This window comes from Myxocyprinus asiaticus, chromosome 21 (assembly GCF_019703515.2).
Source record: "Myxocyprinus asiaticus isolate MX2 ecotype Aquarium Trade chromosome 21, UBuf_Myxa_2, whole genome shotgun sequence".
Classification (NCBI taxonomy): domain Eukaryota; kingdom Metazoa; phylum Chordata; class Actinopteri; order Cypriniformes; family Catostomidae; genus Myxocyprinus; species Myxocyprinus asiaticus.
In genome coordinates this window covers 1,357,501-1,377,489 of record NC_059364.1, presented here as the reverse complement: position 1 = coordinate 1,377,489, position 19,989 = coordinate 1,357,501, and the positions used below count along the sequence as shown (strand labels likewise).

The following is a 19,989-nucleotide window of genomic DNA, read 5'->3' as shown; positions in this document are numbered from 1 at the left end:
TGCATTAACGTATTGTTTTGACCCTGGGTTAATGATTTTTAACCCTAGGTTAACATTGTTTTTACCCTGGCTTTATATTTTATTTAAACCTGGGTTAATATATATATATTTAACCATGGGTTCATATTTTTTTTATTTATTTTTTTTATACTGGATAAGCCAATTTTTTTTTTTTTAATGCTGGATCAATATATATATATATATATATATTTAACCCTGAATTATTATTATTTATAAATAAAAATTATCTCTGGGTTAATTTTTTCTTTAACCCTGGGTTAACTTTTTTTTTTATCCCATATAAGTCTATTTTTTAATGCTGTATTAATATATATATATATATTAATCCAGCCCTGGGTTAACATATTGTTTTGACCCTGGGTTAGCATATGTTTTAACACTGGGTTAATGTATTTTTTTAACCCTGGGTTAACTTTTTTTTTAATTTTTTACTGTGGGTTAACTTTTTTTAACCCTGGGTTAACGTATTGTATTAATCCTGGGTAAACATTTCTTTTTCCAAATGAAAGTGTTAGAGTGGGCGTGGCCTGGGGGATTGGTTGAAGCTCTAGAACTCTGTTGTCCGAGGTGTTGTAAAGCTGATGGAGCTGTTGTGTGTTTAGTGTGTATTTCAGATACAGTACACTGACAATAGCAAACTCATGCTTACCTTAAGGAAATTGATCTTTGTGATGTAGACCAGAATTTGTTTTTCGCTTGACAGTATCAAAACTTATTTGCGCAGCAACAGAGCTCTCTCTCTCTCTCTCTCTCTCTCTCTCTCTCTCGTGTGTGTGTGTGTGTGTGTGTGTGTGTGTGTGTGTGTGTGTGTGTGTGTTTTGGTCGAGTGTCCTAATTATAAATGGTTCAGTGCTTCATCACAGTTGATGCTGAAGTAATTAAAGAGTTTTCTGGAAACAATCCCTTATTTGTACAGAACAAGTCCACAACTTCTGAGGCCACATTGACACTGCAGCACTTCTCTTCTGTAAGACTAATGTTATTCTGTTCACACAAAGTTCAGTTTTTTACTGGAGTGACAACTGCTTTCTACAACACAATTCACTCCTGAATAATCTGAGTAGTGACAACCACATTTACATTATATCTGGGTTGTGTGTACAGAACCGAACTGACCCACTAAAATGTTAAACCCTTTACTTTCTCTCGTGGAACCCAAAAGGAGACATTAGGCAGAATGTTAGACTCAGTCACCATTTACTTTCTTTATATGGAAAAAAGAGCAGTGTAAACATTTGTTCCACTTTTGAGTTTAAAGAAAATAAAACACAACACTTCTGTCGACAGCGGTTTAACACTAAATGGGGTTAAACTGCCATTCATGTTTCTTGTTTACAGCTGTGAGATGCCAAACAAATGCTATGGTGATTACTGCAATGTATTCTGTAAACACATACGGAATGATGATTTAGTGAATTCACTTCCATGTTTAAACACAGTTATCACTTCCAAAACTTTGCAGTGTGTACGTGGCCTTTGAGAAATGACACAATGTATATACTGTATATTTAAATAAGAGTTCAAAAAGTGTTTGATCAAATGTTTCTGCTAAATCAGAATATGAAACAGGATATTATCAATTCAACCTTTTCTTAAAGAAATAAGATGCTCCCAACTGCATTCTGAAAGCAACATTATTCTGGTACATTTATTCATTATTTGGACACTTCTATATTCTGGCTTCTGTTGTGTGGACTAATGCAAAAGGTTTTTTTGTTGTTGTGTGAAATAAGTACAAATATTCACTTTGAAATGTGAAGGGTCAGGCAATATCTACACGATTATATCTCAGCAACATTTTGAGTAGAAACACTAATTATATCATTAGAAAGCTTAGACTTTACTTTAGTGCATAAAACTTAAAATGTGTTTCTGGGGGCCTGGGTATCTCAGCGAGTATTGACGCTGACTATCACCCCTGGAGTCGCGAGTTTGAATCCAGGGTGTGCTGAGTGACTCCAGCCAAGTCTCCTAAGCAACCAAATTGGCCCGGTTGCTAGGGAGGGTAGAGTCACATGGAGTAACCTCCTCGTGGTCGTGATTAGTGGTTCTCGCTCTCAATGGGGCGTGTGGTAAGTTGTGTGTGGATCGTGGAGAGTAGCATGAGCCTCCACATGCTGTGAGTCTCCACGGTGTCATGCACAACGAGTCACGTGATAAGATGCACGGATTGACGGTCTCAGAAGCGGAGGCAACTGAGACTTGTCCTCCGCCACCCGGATTGAGGTGAGTAACCGCGCCACCACGAGGACCTACTAAGTAGTGGGAATTGGGCATTCCAAATTGGGAGAAAATGGGCAAAAAAATAAATAACAAATACTGCATGAATGTCAGGACATTTAGACAAACAATTTAGCCGCCAAAGGAAAAAACATACATTTCAACATTTAGCCAGATAGCATGAATGACAAAAGACAGTGTGTTTGCTGTCACATCGGACATACTTTGTTCTCAGGAATGGGACGTTGAGCGAACGAGCTACAATCACTTGACTGATTGTCGCTTATGGGCGGGACGGTTCCAGCCACCAGGATTCGGGCGGCGATGGCAGACATCTCTCCAGTGTTGCTTTCACCGGTCATACCTGCTCGTTCGGTGGTCTGATTCATGTTGCCCTCGATAGTGATGGTGTCACTGCAGCTCAACAGCTGAATCAAACACTTCCTGAACTGAGGAGAACATCACAGGAAACACATGGTTTATAGATATTCTGGTAGTTGATTTCTATTAAACCATAACCCTTGACCCCTAAACATGTTTGGCCCTATATTAAGAGCTCTTGCGTTAAGCGAAATAAAATATCATAAGTCATAAGTGCAAAGTCAGTGGGCATGGCCATGAAGTTTTGGTTTTTCCGTGCAAGCGTGCGCTAAGTCTAGGCGCAAGTGGGTTTGGCAAAATCGCATACACAAGGCGCTAATCGTGTCAAGGGAGGTTCTACTCCGGCTCCGTCTCCATCCTATTATACAGTTCATTCCCTCACGCACCAGTGATATAAACAAACACGGCACATTCATAAGAAGTTGGTAGTGTAAATGGACTGTATTCAATGAATTAAAAGAATAGTAATATGGATTTACATTATTTTGCGCATTAACTGCATCCTTGTTAAATGGGACACGCTTGGAAAATGTGGTTCAGGATATGGATGTATGCTCCATTCTAAATTTAAATGACACTTCAAACGAAACGAAAATATAATCAAAATAACAAAGTGGTCAAAAAGTCGAATATAACGACGTTCCAAAATCCAAACATTTAACTCTCTCCAATTTCTTCCACCGGCCCCTTTTGCAGTGACTTAAAAATCACTTTATGACAACAGGTGGAAAATTACTAATACAAATGAGATCATAAATGCAATTGTACATATAAACATAATAATAATAATAACCCTAAGATAGTTTAACACTACATATTTGATAAATATTCATAAAATAAATATTTTAACACAAATCCCATAAATATTTGTTTCATATGGATTCAACAGTGATCGTCATGGACATCATTTGATGTTCTGTATTAACTTTATCACCACCTGCTGGTGAAATCTCCAAACTGCGAATGCAGGAACTGAATTTAGACTTTGCGCTGAGATAAGACCTGCTTTTAAACATCTTAGCACAATGACATATTTCTCAGGAAAATAGCATTTACGTCACTTCATTTACATACTATACACCCACAGCAGCGCAAGCACTCCCACCCACGCCCACTTGCACTGGCACGAACATTGCATTAATAATTAGTGCTCTCATGAATATTGGATGAGACGCTGCGCACGGTCGTAGCAAGTAGTGTTGCACTTTGTGCAGTCACAAAAATAGAGCCTGTTAAATCTGTGTAAAGTGTAAACACTTGCACTTGTTAAAGGAATAGTTCACCCAAAAATGATTTGATCTTTCACTCACCCTCATGTCACTTCATAACATTCTTTCTTATGTGGAAAACATAAGGAGAACATTTAATACAGCGGCAGTTGACAGCGACTCATTTAAAGCTTTAAAAATGACCCAAAAGTACAATTAAAGTAGTCCATGTGGCATGTGCTTCATACTAAGTCTGCTAAAGGCATACATCAGGTTTTGTTGAGAAACATCCCAAAATGTAAGTCATTAAGTCAGAATTAAGTCGAAATCTTGACATCTGCATTTGGTATTTATGAGCGCTATGAAAGTGTATTCCAAGAAAACTAGAGTTTGAAAATCATACGTGTTTGAAACAACATGAGGGTGAGTAAATGATGACAGAAATGTCATTTTTGTGTTGCTTTGGAAAGAAAGTATCAACCAAGCAAACAAATGTAAAAATATGATGAATGAATGATGCACGTTTGTTAAGCAGTCCCACTTCTAAATTACACAAAGTTCATTTTACTTCTGCAATCAGGCTGCAACCGTTAAAGTGGGTTTACTTGCGTAACTCTGTGTGTAACATGAGGGTAGAATTAGTCAATCATGATGAGGTCATAATTGCAAAGTAATCATTAATTGTTTCCACATTACCAAACGAGTTTCACTGCTGACCTCTTATTGTTCTTGTCATTGTTCATTAGTGCATGTGTGCAAAGCACCCTAAAATAACTTTCATTAATCTCCACTGTCCAGTAATGAGCCCTAATTAGTTTGCTTGTCCTAAAGTTATTTTGAAACTTGTTTGTGTCTCTTTAGTTTTAAGAGTAATACTTCTCAGAAGTATGTGTTTGCAGCAATGTGCAGTTTAGATAATGCAGATAATGCATTTTAGATGCACAGATATGGAATTTCTGGGCCGATACTGATAACTAATAATTTCACTTTTTGCAGTTTAACCCTTTAAAACAAAGTCTTGTATACTGTACATGGTGTGTAATATCTATGCCGGCAGCCAGAATGTGCGTGCTGCTGTCTGTGCATTGCAGTCTCATTTACAGGCGCTCGTTACAGAACTCATATGTCACAGTTTAATTTTATAATTCAAAAATATGATCAAATTAATCATTACGAAAGCCCCGAACTGGTGGCCGAGGTTGGTACCGCATGCCAATTGTTAGCTAGCAAACAAAAAAAAATAAATCTCATATGTTGCCTCTTGAGGAGAAAAAAAAATTGAAGAGAAAATAAATTAGGGGGGAAAAAAACGATGTTTTTAGAGAATTTTTTTTTTTTTTTTTTGTTTTTTGAGGAAAAAATATTTTTGAGAGAAAAAGTAGGACAGGTTTCACAAAAAAAAAAAAAATAAAACTTTCACAGTGCGGTTCGGGGCTTCCGTAAATCATAATGGAAATAGATTAAAACATCATACAAAAAGTACATATCTATTCCCATAAAATATAATGAAATGTGATGGGTCACGCAGGGAATTCTGGGAATGACCGATTATTTATTTTTACTGTCATATTAACAATAATTTACCATAAAAAGTACATATACTCTCTTGTTAAATATAATATACATTTATACTTTAATTATACCCTCCTAAGACCCCGCATCCACGTGCATGGACGTTGTATTTTGGTTTTGCTATAGGCTATGCATAATTTCATTTCATTTAAACTGACAGATCTCAGTTCAGGAGACTCTGTGCTGTCAGTAAAGGGTTAAACTTTCAATGTGATCAAACAACATGGCATCAATCACAGAGGTGTTTGTCTTTGGGAGAAACAAAACTACATCTGGTAAGAAACCTCATTAAGTTTTCACATTAAAACCTGTTTGAGTTAAAAGATTAGAGTCACTAGTATCATATCATACGATATGCCATTTTAAAAATTTGAGCGATTAATCACGAAACGGCACACTGTTAAACACAATGACCACATTCGTGGACCCTGTGCTCAGTTTAAGTTAAAATATCCTATATTTACTGTGTATTATCACACTGAGAATTAATGGATGCATCGAAAAATGGGAAAATTTGTCTTTCAGAGGCTTTATATGGAGTTAGGATGAAAATAAGATGCATTTCAAACTGTTCTGAGACCAGTGCAGACAGACAGCACACTGGAGGTTAAGTCATGCACTAAATAGGGAGTAAGGGAGCATCCTATATCTCTCTATGCAGTTAAGTGCATTCACTCCTAAAATCTGATCAAAAGTTCAGTTTCAGGCTGCAGATGATGTTTGGATCACTCAACATGTTTGACAGACATGAGACAATGATAATCAGTACATAGATTCAGAATTTATAATGTATCATTTTATTTTAACATGACTGACAGTGATTGGATGATGCTGGACATTACTTTGAATCAGAATTAATTATGCAAATTTCTGATGTAATGTCTGTAACGTCTCAAACACATGAGTAATCAACACTCCTGGACACATAATAAATGATTTGATGAAAAAAATCTCACTTTCTATAGCCTGATATTATTTAAAATTTCACAACGTAGTCTCACTGTCCACATATGAGGACATATATTTTTTTTTTAGGAAAACTATTTGGTCTAAAAAAAATGTTTGTATTTATTTTTTGCATGTTTAAAAGGGGGAATGGAAAAAGCACACCGCAGTCACGCTCGGGTCTCAGGAGGTTAAGGTAAAATGCTACTTTTCACATTTAAAAAACATAATTTTTATAACATTTGACCGTAAAATTACATGTATTGTCTTCATTAAAATTATCATTTTTTTTACCATATATTTTAAGTTAACTATCAGTAAACCAAAAATTGCGGATATTTTTTACAGTGTACATTTGTAGCGTTTTTGCTCATTACTTCATGAAACTTAAACAGAATATGGAAAATGACATATCGTTGCTTACATCATATGATCCCGATTAAAACGAGTCCAAACACAATGTAACACGGTGCAAAGATGTTGTAAAAATCCTCACATGCTTTCTTTGCTTTAAACACTATCTATTCTGGTATCCCACACTGTTTGTGCGCACTGATGAGACTGACGAGCAGTCAGAGATTCTCTACCACAAACAGATAAACTGTAACAAACATCGGCGGTAATTCCACTATCGGCACAATAATAATATTCTGATTTTCCCAGTTATTAGCCTGTAATACAGTATATGGGCAGCAGGTTTATGTGCACCTCTAATTTTGAATAATGTAAAGTTTTTACAATGAAAAATAACACAAATGTTCCAGAATAATTCTCAAAAGAACAAAGAGAACCTTCCGGCCCTTACCACCCCTATAATATATGATTTACTGTATATGTCTTTATCTGTTTTACATTCTTCGGTCACTGCATAACTCCATACTTCAATTTGTGTTATTTCATAGTTTTGATGACTTTATTCTAAAATGTGGAAAATATTCATAATAAAAAATGACCAGCTTTGTCCAGATTTTTGACTTGTAGTGTATATGGTACAGAATGATAAACATATTTATGTGCCATGGCACTCTAAGGTACTTCAAAAAAGACTATGGTACGTTTCAATAAAGCGCACGGTATTTCCAACCTTCATTTAAACACTGAACATCACTGTCAATTGTCAGATGAGTTTGTCAGGGCAAAGTTATTTAGGCAATATCTACGAGAGTTTGTGTTGTTCTGCAAATAATATGCAGTTGTTTGCAGGTTTCTGAATACGACCACTATGACAAGTGTGGACAGCATCCAGATGCCAGTGTAAAACTCACTGCTTGAATCGACACTAGTGACTAAACTGACAGCTCCAGTTCAACAGTCTGACGGTTCGACACTGCGCTGCCAAACACAGTTTGCATCAAATAACCCCTACAGCTGCTCAATAATTCAGAATCTTTCCCTCTGAGTGCGGCAGGTTTGATCCTGTGCCTGAGCTATGTATTTATTTTTTATTTCAGTAATATATGTCAAATATGTCAAATCTAGTCAACCGATGTCCTCGCATCATGGCAGCTTTAGTATCCTCTAAATCCATAAACTACCTGTATGTCCTGTGCAGCTCTTAGACACAGTCAGGGACAACAACCTCAATCCTAAACAGAAACGTCTGGCTTGCAAAAGGAAGGACTTCTTCGGGTATTTCTGTCTGATACCTTGAAGGTTTCTTATCTACAGTAATTACTGGTAAAGGCTGGAGAACTCTTTTAAAATGTATGAAATCATTTGGCTTCTGTTTCTATGATTTAATAAAACTGTAATCGACAACAAACTAATCAATTCTGAGTTTTATAAACACCCTTACACACTGTCGGACTTGGTAAGATTTCAAAGGAAGTCGATTTTTCTGTAGGGCTTGCTTCATAAGGTCCTCATCTGATCAAAAGATGTTCATTAGTTTTATTCTTCAGAAATTCTGACTATACAGTTTGATCTACTTCACATACTTTTCTGAATGATGCACATGTTTATAGAGCCTTTAAATAGATATAAATGTTCCATGGCAGTGACAGGTAGATGCAGGTATTATCTGAGCAAGCATGTCAGTTCAGCTCGATGCTTTTACTCGTAATTTATTGATGAATCATTCATTATTTAAGATGCTGCTGACAACTAACAACACCAAAAGGGTGGAGATAAATATATAGCTGTTTCTCTGGTATCTTTAGAGGTCTGCTTTTATAATAACATTCTGTATGATGATGTAGCACATGACACACCAGAGGTCAGCTCCTACAGTTGACAGACTATAAGGTTCAGCCACTAGTTCTATAGGGTTTTAGGAATACAGGGTCCTATTTTGGTCTGCTGTTATAGGGCTCTGAGAGTGTAGAGTTCTTATTCTATAATCTTTAATTGTATAGGACTCTGCTACTGAACTCTACACATCTCTGGTTCTATAGGGCTCTGAGACTATAGTGTTCTTTTTCTATATTCTCTACTGTTATAGAGCTCTTATTCTATAGGGCTCTGAGAGTGTAGAGTTCTTATTCTATAATCTTTAATTGTATAGGACTCTGCTACTGAACTCTACACATCTCTGGTTCTATAGGGCCCTGAGTCAATAGTGTTCTTTTTCTATATTCTCTGCTGTTATAGAGCTCTTATTCTATAGGGCTCTGAGAGTGTAGAGTTCTTATTCTATAATCTTTAATTGTATAGGACTCTGCTACTGAACTCTACACATCTCTGGTTCTATAGGGCCCTGAGACTATAGTGTTCTTTTTCTATATTCTCTGCTGTTATAGAGCTCTTATTCTATAGGGCTCTGAGAGTGTAGAGTTCTTATTCTTTAGTCTTCACTTGTATAGGACTCTGCTACTGTTGTCTTCAGCTCTGACTCTACACGTCTCTGGTTCTATAGGGCTCTGAGACTACAGTGTTCTTTTTCTATATTCTCTACTGTTATAGAGCTCTTATTCTATAGGGCTCTGAGAGTGTCGAGTTCTTATTCTTTAGTCTTCACTTGTATAGGACTCTGCAACTGAAGTCTTCGGCTCTGACTCTACATGTCTCTGGTCCTATAGCGCTCTGAGACTATAGTGTTCTTTTTCTATATTCTCTGCTGTTATAGGGCTCTTATTCTATAGGGCTCTGAGAGTGTAGAGTTCTTATTCTTTAGTCTTCACTTGTATAGGACTCTGCTACTGTAGTCTTCGGCTCTGACTCTACACATCTCTGGTTCTATAGGGCTCTGAGACTATAGTGTTCTTTTTCTATATTCTCTACTGTTATAGAGCTCTTATTCTATAGGGCTCTGAGAGTGTAGAGTTCTTATTCTATAATCTTTAATTGTATAGGACTCTGCTACTGAAGTCTTCGGCTCTGACTCTACACATCTCTGGTTCTATAGGGCTCTGAGACTATAGTGTTCTTTTTCTATATTCTCTGCTGTTATAGGGCTCTTATTCTATAGGGCTCTGAGAGTGTCGGGTTCTTATTCTTTAGTCTTCACTTGTATAGGGCTCTGCTACTGTAGTCTTTTGCTGCTTTTGGGTGCTACCACTGTAGTGCTCTGGTTGTATAGGGCTCTGAGAGTATAGGGATATCTTTCTATAGTCTATACTGCACTGTAAAAAAATGTGTGTGAGTTTACAGTAAATTCCTGGCTACAAGGTGTATGACATTCACAGTATATTTTACAGTAGTATTTCTACAATTTATTACAAATAAAATACAACTGTATACTGTGATTTCATAGTAAATATGATCAATAAATTACAGTAATGTAGCAGTGCTGTGTTGTAGAATCACAATAGTCATCTGTATTTTTTTATATACAGTGTTTGTTAATTGTCACTATCGTTGAGAATTCTATGCTGACTGTTGATATCTTGCGTGCCTGATTGACAACTCATGATAAAATGTTAATGAGTGATATAAAAAAACATATTATAGCATAGCTTTGCAAACATCCCTTTCTCATTGTTCATTTAAAATGATACTATTTCTTTACTTTCTAATGCATCGTATGGTGTAGATTATACACCATGTGACGACATAAAGTCATCCAATAAATTGACTATTTTCTCAGTACATTACAGTACAATATATTGTGTTCTTAAACACAATTGCACCAACTGGGAGAAATTTAATTAGAAATAAATAAATAAGGTCTCTTCCAAAGGGAACACTAAACACCATAATGGTGACTTCAAACAAAAAACTATTTTCCCATAATGCAGTGCGAAATTTCTTTTTTCACAGTAATTTGTTGTGTTGTGACAGAAAATGTCCTAAGCTGCATTGATTTTACAGTAAAATATTGAAAAATTACTGCTAAATAATGTAAAATCCTGGCAATTTTTTTACAGCGTGCTATAAGGCTCTGATACTGTAATGTTCTGCTGATATAGGACTCTTATTCTATAGATTTCTGTTTCTGTAGGGCTTTGAGAAGATAGGGTTCTTTTTCCATAGTCTCTGCTGCTATAGGGCTCTGATTCTATAGGTTTCTGTTTCTATAGGGCTCTGAGAAGCTAGGGTTCTTTTTCTATAGTCTCTGCTGCTATAGGGCTCTGATTCTATAGGGCTCTGAGAGTATAGGGATCTTTTTCAATAGTCTCTACTGCTGTAAGGCTCTGCTACTGTATTCTTCTGCTGATATAGGACTCTGATTCTACACGTTTCTGCTTCTATAAGGCTCTGAAAGTATAAGGATTGTTTTCTATTTTCTCTACTGTTATAGGGCTCTGCTACTTTATTCTTCTGCTGATATAGGACTCTGATTCTATAGGTTTCTGTTTCTATAGGGCTCTGAGAAGCTAGGGTTCTTTTTCTAAAGTCTCTGCTGCTATAGGGCTCTGATTCTATAGGGCTCTAAGAGTATAGCGAACTTTTTCAATAGTCTCTACTGCTATAAGGCTTTGTTACAGTATTCTTCTGCTGATATAGGAATCTGATTCTATAGGTTTCTGTTTCTATAGGGCTCTGAGAAGATAGGGTTCTTTTTCTATGGTCTCTACTACTATAAGGCACTGCTACTGTATTTTTCTGCTGAAATAGGACTCTGATTCTATAGGTTTCTGTTTCTATAGGGTTTTGAGAAAATATGGTCTTTTTTATAGTCACTGCTGCTTTAGGGCTCTGATTCTATAGGGCTCTGAGAGTATAGCAATCTTTTTTTTTTTACTGCTATAAGGCTCTGCTACAGTATTCTTCTGCTGATATAGGACTCTGATTCTGTAGGTTTCTGTTTCTATAGGGCTATGAGAAGATAGGGTTCTTTTTCTAAAGTCTCTTCTGCTATAGGACTCTGATTCTATAGGGCTCTGCGAGTAAAGGGATATTTTTCAATAGTCTCTGCTGCTATAGGGCTCTGCTACTTTATTATTCTGCTGATATAAGACTCTGGTTCTATATACGTTTCTGTTTCTATAGGGCTCTGAGAAGATATGGTTCTTTTTCTATAGTTTCTGCTGCTATAGGGCTCTGATTCTATAGGGGTCTGAGAGTATAGGGATATTTATAAGGCTCTGCTACTGTATTCTTCTGCTGAAATAGGACTCTGATTCTATAGGTTTCTGTTTCTATAGGGCTCTGAGAAGATAGGGTTCTTTTTCTATAGTCTCTGCTGCTATAGGGCTTTGATTCTGTAGGGCTCTGTGAGTATAGGGATATTTTCCAAAAGTCCGCTGCTATAGGGCTCTGAGAGTATAAAGTTCACATTCGATAGTCTCTTCTGCTATAGGGCTCTGCTTCTGTAGTATTCTGCTGAAATTGAGCTCTGAATCTATAGTCTTCTGAGTGTTCTGATAGGGCTATGAGAATGTAAAGTTTTTTTCTATCACCTCTGCTGCTGTAGGCAGTGTTTGAAGTGGGAAGCTCCAATAAGATGCCAGTACAGAGAATTTCTTCCTACTTTGAGAACTGGCTGTAGGGCTCTGCTACTGCAGTCTTCTGCTGCTATAGGGTGCTGCCACTATAGTGTTCTGGTTCTATAGGACTCAGAGAATATAGGACTCTTTTTCTACCGTCTTTAATGCTACATGGGCTCTGCTACTATAGTCTCCTGTTGCTATAGCATTATGATAGGGGATGGTGTGGTATGGTGTAGTTGCTAGAATTTTGAGCTTGTTATCAGAGGGTTGCTGGTTTCAAAATTGTTTCTTAATTTTAGACAGACTATTTTTGGATCAGAATTGTTTGTGATTAATAAGAGAAATATTTGCTCAGCATTTATCTGTTGCAATAAAGCATTAAACATAAATTCAATATTAAAGGGTTCATAATTTACTCAACTGTAAATCTCAGACATTACCAGAATGTCTGAGACACTGTTTTCTATACAATGAAAGTGGGTAAATGGTCATTTTTACTTCTAAGCTTAAACTAATCCTTTAATCTATTACATTTAGACACTAATAAGACACTTTCATCTAAAGTGACTTACGGTACAGTGTCTGTAGGTACAGTAATTCTACAGAAAACTTTGGTCAAGTGTTTTCCTCACATACACAATGGTGATTGTTGATCTTGTGACTCTACAGATCTTTATTCTTAAATTGGTTGCCCATTCTTGTGTTCAAACCTGCACCATGTATGCTACCAGCATAGATTTTTAAACCCAACACTACCACTATCGTACACACTATAATCATGTTCTCATTCATTGCAGTGTGTGTTTGTGTGTTACCTGTTTGTTCATGAAGACATATATGATGGGATTGTAGACTGCAGCTGTTTTGGAGAAGAACGCTGGGACAGCTGCCAGTCGAGGGTCCAGGTGGATGCTGGGGTGTGCCGTCACGATGATTGAGAATGCAGCGTATGGCGTCCAGGCCACCATGAACGCGACGATCATCACAACCACCATACGGGTCACCTGACGCTCAGGTTTCCTGGCGTTACCCAACCTGCCATGAGTGTTGGAAACCTGCAAACAAGTACATGATCTGTGTTGAATAGTGAAACTTTGAACAAGATAACACAGTTTAAAAATGTCAAGATCCCTTTCGATTTCTTACATTTTTCCATTTTTCTCAGACTTCAGAGTTTTCAAAATGACTATTATCTTCTGTCTTAAGACTTTGTCCATAATCAGAAGTCAATTTGTTTGATATAAAGGAAGCAGGAAAGCCCATTGGGATCATTAAGATGACCAGGTCACTCGTATGGGGCATCTAATGAGTGGTTTGACTCCAGCGGAGGGCAATGTTGAGGAGCAACTGACCTTTCTCAACTTCCTGAGCAGCTTGCAGTAACAGACGATTATCACACCCAGTGGAAGAACGAAACAGGTGGTAAAGAAAGTGATAATGAAGGTGTGGTCATGGAAGCTTCCAGAGTACCTGCAGAAGGACAGATCCGTGAGTGCAAAGATCTCGTATCTGTCTAAAGCAGTGCTTCTCAGGTGGTCTATTCTGCAGGGAACAGACAATACTATATGCAAATGTTGTATTGCATATAAATGATGTATTTTTATTTTTTGACTATCAGTTAGTTTGGTTTGACAAACTCTTCCATAGTGTTTCATTCAAACTCCAGAATCCTGATCTCAGCAGGTTTCTCTGAATCAGTTCAAGATGTGGTCAAGCGTTCCAGTAACTGCTGACTTGGTAAAACTTCATGACACTAACCGATGTGTTGAAGTGCATGTCAGTTTAAGAATCCAGTCGATAGTATCACATGAAAGATGAAGGCAGTGTGACAAGTGAAAAAGTTCATTTAGGGCATCGAACCATCTACAAAACCCTGAAGCTAAGGAAGACAACATGTTGCCTGAAAATGCTTCATTTAAAAACAGTCTGTCAGCAAGGCAGATGTTTACAAACAGATTTCACCTCTGTTGAGATATTCATGCACATTTGTCTGATAATGTGTTAAACAAGGTTTACAGCACTAACATTTTCCAGAACTTAAACCCAGTCAGTGCTATTCACGATGTGTTACACACTTATCAATCAACTAAACACAGATTAGGGGATATCTTTCAAAATAAGAGTTCACAGTCCATGAGAACGCTAATGGAACGTTATCAGTCAACCAATGTGCCCTTTAATCTGCACATGTGTGCAGCCACTTCTGATCCTGCTCTCGCACAAACGGAAAAATGTCCAGATCGTAATCTCAAAAGTGTTGGGAAAACTTTGTGATTTCTTGAATCTGAGCTAAATGAATGGTCAGTGTTTCAATAGGGGTCCATCCAAATGTCCCTTGATTTGAAGCTGGTGGAAATACACAGCATTTCGTTTTATGAAAGGACCCATTACTACATTTACCGCGAGTGCTCTTAAATAAATGCAATTATGCAGCTACGTGCATGAACACTTAAATGCGTTTCATGGTCATGATGCCTGTACTACGAGTGTTAATGTAAACACAGTCAGTTATGTCTTACGTGAATGCGTACAGGTGCAACTATGTGTCAAAATCTCAGTTCTGTGCATTAGACCTTGGAATGTTAATGCAACCTAATTGATCTGCCATCATCTATTATGTTATTAATAGCCTATTAATTAAACAACTATATTAAAAAGTTTAATAGTTTATTTTATATTGAATTCTTTCTTAATATGCCTATTTTCTTGAACAATTAGTCCTACTTAAGAAACAAACAAACACTGCAGCAGTGTTGATTTAATTGAACTTATTGTTTATTAACCACTTCAACTCTGGTGAATTTTTGGGCTGCCGCCCGCAATTTTTCACACTCAAAATTTGAAAGCTCACAATCTACATACACATACAGTGGACTAATTTCCAAAAATTGGTCTAATTTTTTTCAGACTATAGGTCAATAAAAAAAATTACTCCAATTATTTTTAAATAATATTGTATATGTTTACAATCTTATGATGAATCAGACATTTTTTTTAAATTGTCCTATATTTGTTAGCATGTAATTCTGGTTCTGTTCACACCATCTCCCTCCAAATAGTCTTATTTATTCCACTAGATGGCAGAAAGCAAAGCACATTCCATCACAATATACAGATCTGAAATGTAGGTGGCGCTCTAATGCATTTTAGCCCTCACAGACGTGCTCGTCCATAGACATTCAGTCTGATTTTCAGTTCATGCACCACCCTCATTGTTTCATTGAATATCTCGGCCTCTGAGTGGACTAGAAGCTCAATCTAGGTGTCATTAGAAAGCTGAGATTATCCCCTTTGTGATAGTGACATTTTCTCATCAATAGTCAATAACATATATTTCTGATGATTTGTTTTGCATGCCTTTCATGCTGGATGGCATATTTTGTTCTGGACATCTAAGATATAACATTGGATAATTCACATAAGCAAGCTCACAGACAAGTAAATAATGGATAATTATATATAAAGATATAAACATAATTTTTTAGCTATTTGGGGTTTACAGCAGCAGATATCGGTGCATAAAAGAGGGTCATCTTACAAATAGCATTGATGATTCTTTTGAAAATCTTTTAAACTGTGTTGTTAGTGCAACAAAATAAACTATACAGTCACATTCATGAGAATGAGAGCTTTCATTTGATATATGATTTGTCTATTTAAGTGCTATTTTAAAGACTTTTATATTCATATTAATAGTTCTACCACATAACCACTAGGGGGCACTTATTTGCGACGCTGATGTTTTGAGGCCTTATTTTGTTATTATATGTAACATAAATGCAGAAGTGATGGTTATCTCTATAAAGTTCAGATTCTAAACTTTCAAACGACACCTCATATGCCTGACTTATGTATATGGGCACTTGAGCATTTTAATCGTAATCTTTTTTCATGATATAGCGCTCCCTTTTGGACCTGCCGGTGGGTCCACAGAGTTTAAGAGGTTTTAATAATACATATTTTATAATAAATATGTATTTTATTTATTTCAAACATTATTTGTATTATTATTATTAAGGAACATTGTATTCAAGACCTCCAAAGGATAGAGAAAGAGGATGGGATTTCCAATAACATTGAAAATTACTCTCTTAAAGGGATAGTTCACCCAAAAGTGAAAATTCTGTTATTTACTCACCCTCACGTTGTTCCAAACCCATTTGATATTTTTTCTTCCGTGCATTAAAAAAGATGTTTGGCTGAATATAAGAGACTGACAGCCTTAGTCACCATTCACTTTCTTTGTATGAAAAAGAGCGGCGTCAACATTCTTAAACATTTATCCTCTTGTATTCCTTGGAACGATATGAGGGTGAGTAAATGATGACAGAACTTCCCCTTTAAGATCATCTTAACTTGAATCATACATTATTTTATTATGAAGCAATGCCTGTTTTCTAAACAAACTAGTCTGAATCAAACTCTTTTGGAATGCCCACAATTCTGACATGATTGTCCGTGCATCATGCTTTAATTAATTACATGCCTGTATGTAGGAAATTACTAATTGTATAGAATAGTGACTCAACTTTGTTGCATCACCAGTGACCGCTGTCACGCATGTCTCCTCAAATCACCAAACTGCTATTTAAAATCCATGACTTCCAGTCGCTGTAATATCACTGTCAGTGTGAACGCCCCTTAACAGTCTCAAGTCCCGACTTCTTGACTTCCAGAAAGAAAACTGCGCTCATCAAGCCATTTCAAACCAACATCCTGAATGGCAGGCATTTATTCAATTATCCGTTCAGAATATAGATTACTTTTACATGCAGAGTGATGTATTAATGGCTTCTTTAGCATCAGAAGAGAGTCAGTGACCCTCACAGAATTCATAGGTATGTGCATGTTAAACATTAAAGTTGATATTATACAGATACTGTCTCTTTTGACCTTTTCTTAACCCCAGAAGTCAATAGAATCGAGCACTTTTGTTTACTTTAGTGTGTGGACTCTCTGATGACAGAAACATTGACATCTGAAGGTCTTCTTCAAGTAAACAGTATTTTGAGTTGAGAGTAGGTGATTTGACACATTTAAGAAAAATTAAAATATTCAATATAGTATTAAAATATAATTCTTCACCACATTTATCATATTAGTAGGGAGCCCCTTAGAGGACTGTGCAGGAACGTTTTTTCTGAAATATTTTTGCATGCCCTCACATTAAATTTACCATGGTTTTACTACAGTAACCATATTTTAACCATTATTTTCCTAGTAAAAACATTGTAATAATACAGGAAAATGAAAACTGTGTTAATTAAAATCATGGCCAATCTATAGTAAAACCATGGTTACTATATGGATACAGTATACTGTATTAAAACCATTGTTTCCACCAAAAAAACAAAACAAAAAAACATGGTTAGCCTACAATGGTCATGGCCACTACAATATTACTATATAGTTAAACTATGGTATTTTTATAGTAAAATCATAACCACAAAAATATCATTTTTATTACCTTCGTTTTTCTGTATTATCACTATGGTTTCCCGGGGAATATCATGGTTAAAATATGGTTACTGTAGTAAAATCATGGTAAAATTATTGCGAGGGCACTCAAAACTATTTCAGAAAAATTGCTCCTCTAATTAGCCGCATAACTACAAAAATCCTGAATTTCTGAAGAGTATGTTTCTTAAAGTGTGTAGTTTTTTTGCTGTTAAAATCCCATGCAGAAATCTGATATGTGACCTTAAATGAACGTGCATATAAAATTATAGTTCATATATTTGAGCATGTACAGTGGGTATAGAAAGTCACCACCAGCTTTCAGAAAAATTCACCTTTTGTTGCCTTACAGCTTAAAATGAAAACATATACACTTAGTAGCTTTTCTGGCTTTATTTAAACACAGTAACCCACAAGTGAAAAAAAACAACAACAAAAACATTATTAAAAATAAAACAGTAAAATACTCTATTTGGTAAAGTGGGTTTTCACTTCTTCAGCTAATACTTGGTGGAAGCACCTTTTGCTTGAATCAGTCATGAGTCTTATGTGTCTCTACTAACATTGTACACCTAGACTGTGCAATATTCGCCCATTCTTCATTGCAGAATTGTTTAAGCTCAAACAGATTACCTGATGAACTTTTATGGACTGCACTCTTCAAGTCATTCCACAGATTCTCCACGCTGACTAGGCCACTTGAACACATTTACCTTCTTGTCCTTAAGCCACTGTATGGTTGCTTTGGTCTTGTGTTTCGGGTCATTGTCATGCTGAACCGTGAACCATCTTCCCATTTTCAGCCTCCTGGCAAAGGGCTGCAGGTTCTCCTCAAGAATCAGTCTGTATTTTGTTTCCCTTCTATCCTGACAAGAGCTCCTACAACATGATACTGCCACCACCGTGCTTTACTGTAGTTACGCTGTTCTTTGGGTGGGACAATGTATTGGGTTTTCATCAGACATATTGTTTTTTCCTTCAATTTTGGTGTCATCTGACCACAGCATCTTTTGCTACTTGGAATGTCTGGGAATATCAAATTGGCTCAAACGAGATTTCATTTCATTTGCTTTTTTTGACGGATGTTTTTTGTTTGGTATATAAAATATATGGGATCCCATTTCCACAACATAAAAACAATAAATAAAAAATCATGCTTTGGTAAGTGAAAATTATGAGATAAGAACATTTTAATTATAAGATTAAAAGTCATAATTATGAGATAAAAAGTAATCTCATTATTATGATTTAATAACTCATTATTAAAATTTTTATATTAATTTTGATTGTTTATATAATACTTTTGCTTTTTTATCTTAAAATTATGATTTTTTATCTCAAAATTATGACTTTTTTTATCTCATAATTTTTACTTTTTTATATAACATAAACGTTTTTATGTTTTATATAACATGTAGCGCATGTGGTGGCATCCATGCACAACTCACCATGTGCCCCACCGAGAACCACATTATAGCGACCATGAGGAGGTTACCCCATGTGACTCTACCCTCCCTAGCAACCGGGCCAATTGGTTGCTTAGGAAGCCTGACTGGAGTCACTCAGCACACCCTGCGATTCGAGCTTAAGACTCCAGGTGTGGTAGTCACCGTCTTTACTTCCTGAGCTACCCAGGCCCCCATTTATACTTTTTATATATCATAATTATAACTTTTTATCTTAAAATTATCAATTTTTATCTCCAAATTGACTTTTTTTATCTCAGAATTTTTACTTTTTTATATATCATAATTATAACTTTTTATCTTAAAATTATGAATTTTCTATCTCAAAATTATGACTTTTTATTTAATAATTTTTACTTTTTATATATCATAATTATAACTTTATCTTAAAATTATGAATTTTTATATCAAAATTATAACTTTTTAATCTCATAATTTTTACTTTTTTATATACGTATCATAATTATTACTTTTTATCTTAAAATTATGAATTTTTATCTCCAAATTGACTTTTTAATCTCATAATTTTTACTTTTTTATACATCATAATTACAACTTTTTATCTTAAAATTGTGACTTTTTAATCTCATAATTTTTACTTTTTTATATATCATAATTATAACTTTTTATCTTAAAATTGTGACTTTTTAATCTCAAAATTTTTACTTTTTTATATATCATAATTAGAACTTTTTATCTTAAAATTGTGAATTTTTATCTCAAAATTGTGACTTTTTATCTAATAATTTTTACTTTTTATATCATATTTATAATTTTATATCTTAAAATTATGAATTTTTATCTCAAAATTATGACTTTTTTATCTCATGATAATTATTTTTAATCTCATTATTTTTACTGTTTTATCTTGTAATTATGACTATCCATATAATTTTTTTTACTTTTTTA

At 35.5% G+C, this 19,989-nt stretch overlaps 2 protein-coding genes across 2 annotated transcripts in view; both read right to left on the bottom strand.

Moving 5' to 3' along the window:
- Positions 1–19,989, bottom strand: part of LOC127411940 (serum response factor-like) — an 896,621-nt gene that overhangs the window by 228,344 nt on the left and 648,288 nt on the right. The gene's annotated exons all lie outside the window — the stretch shown is intronic.
- LOC127411966 (opsin-VA-like) overlaps positions 1,643–19,989 on the bottom strand; it is a 26,274-nt gene continuing 7,927 nt past the window's right edge. The window contains exons 3-5 of the mRNA XM_051647941.1: positions 13,510–13,627; positions 12,973–13,212; positions 1,643–2,690 (exon numbers count right to left, since the gene is read on the bottom strand). Coding sequence (XP_051503901.1) covers positions 2,451–2,690; positions 12,973–13,212; positions 13,510–13,627 — 598 coding nt within the window. The 3' untranslated portion in view covers positions 1,643–2,450. The remainder of the gene's footprint in view (positions 2,691–12,972; positions 13,213–13,509; positions 13,628–19,989) is intronic.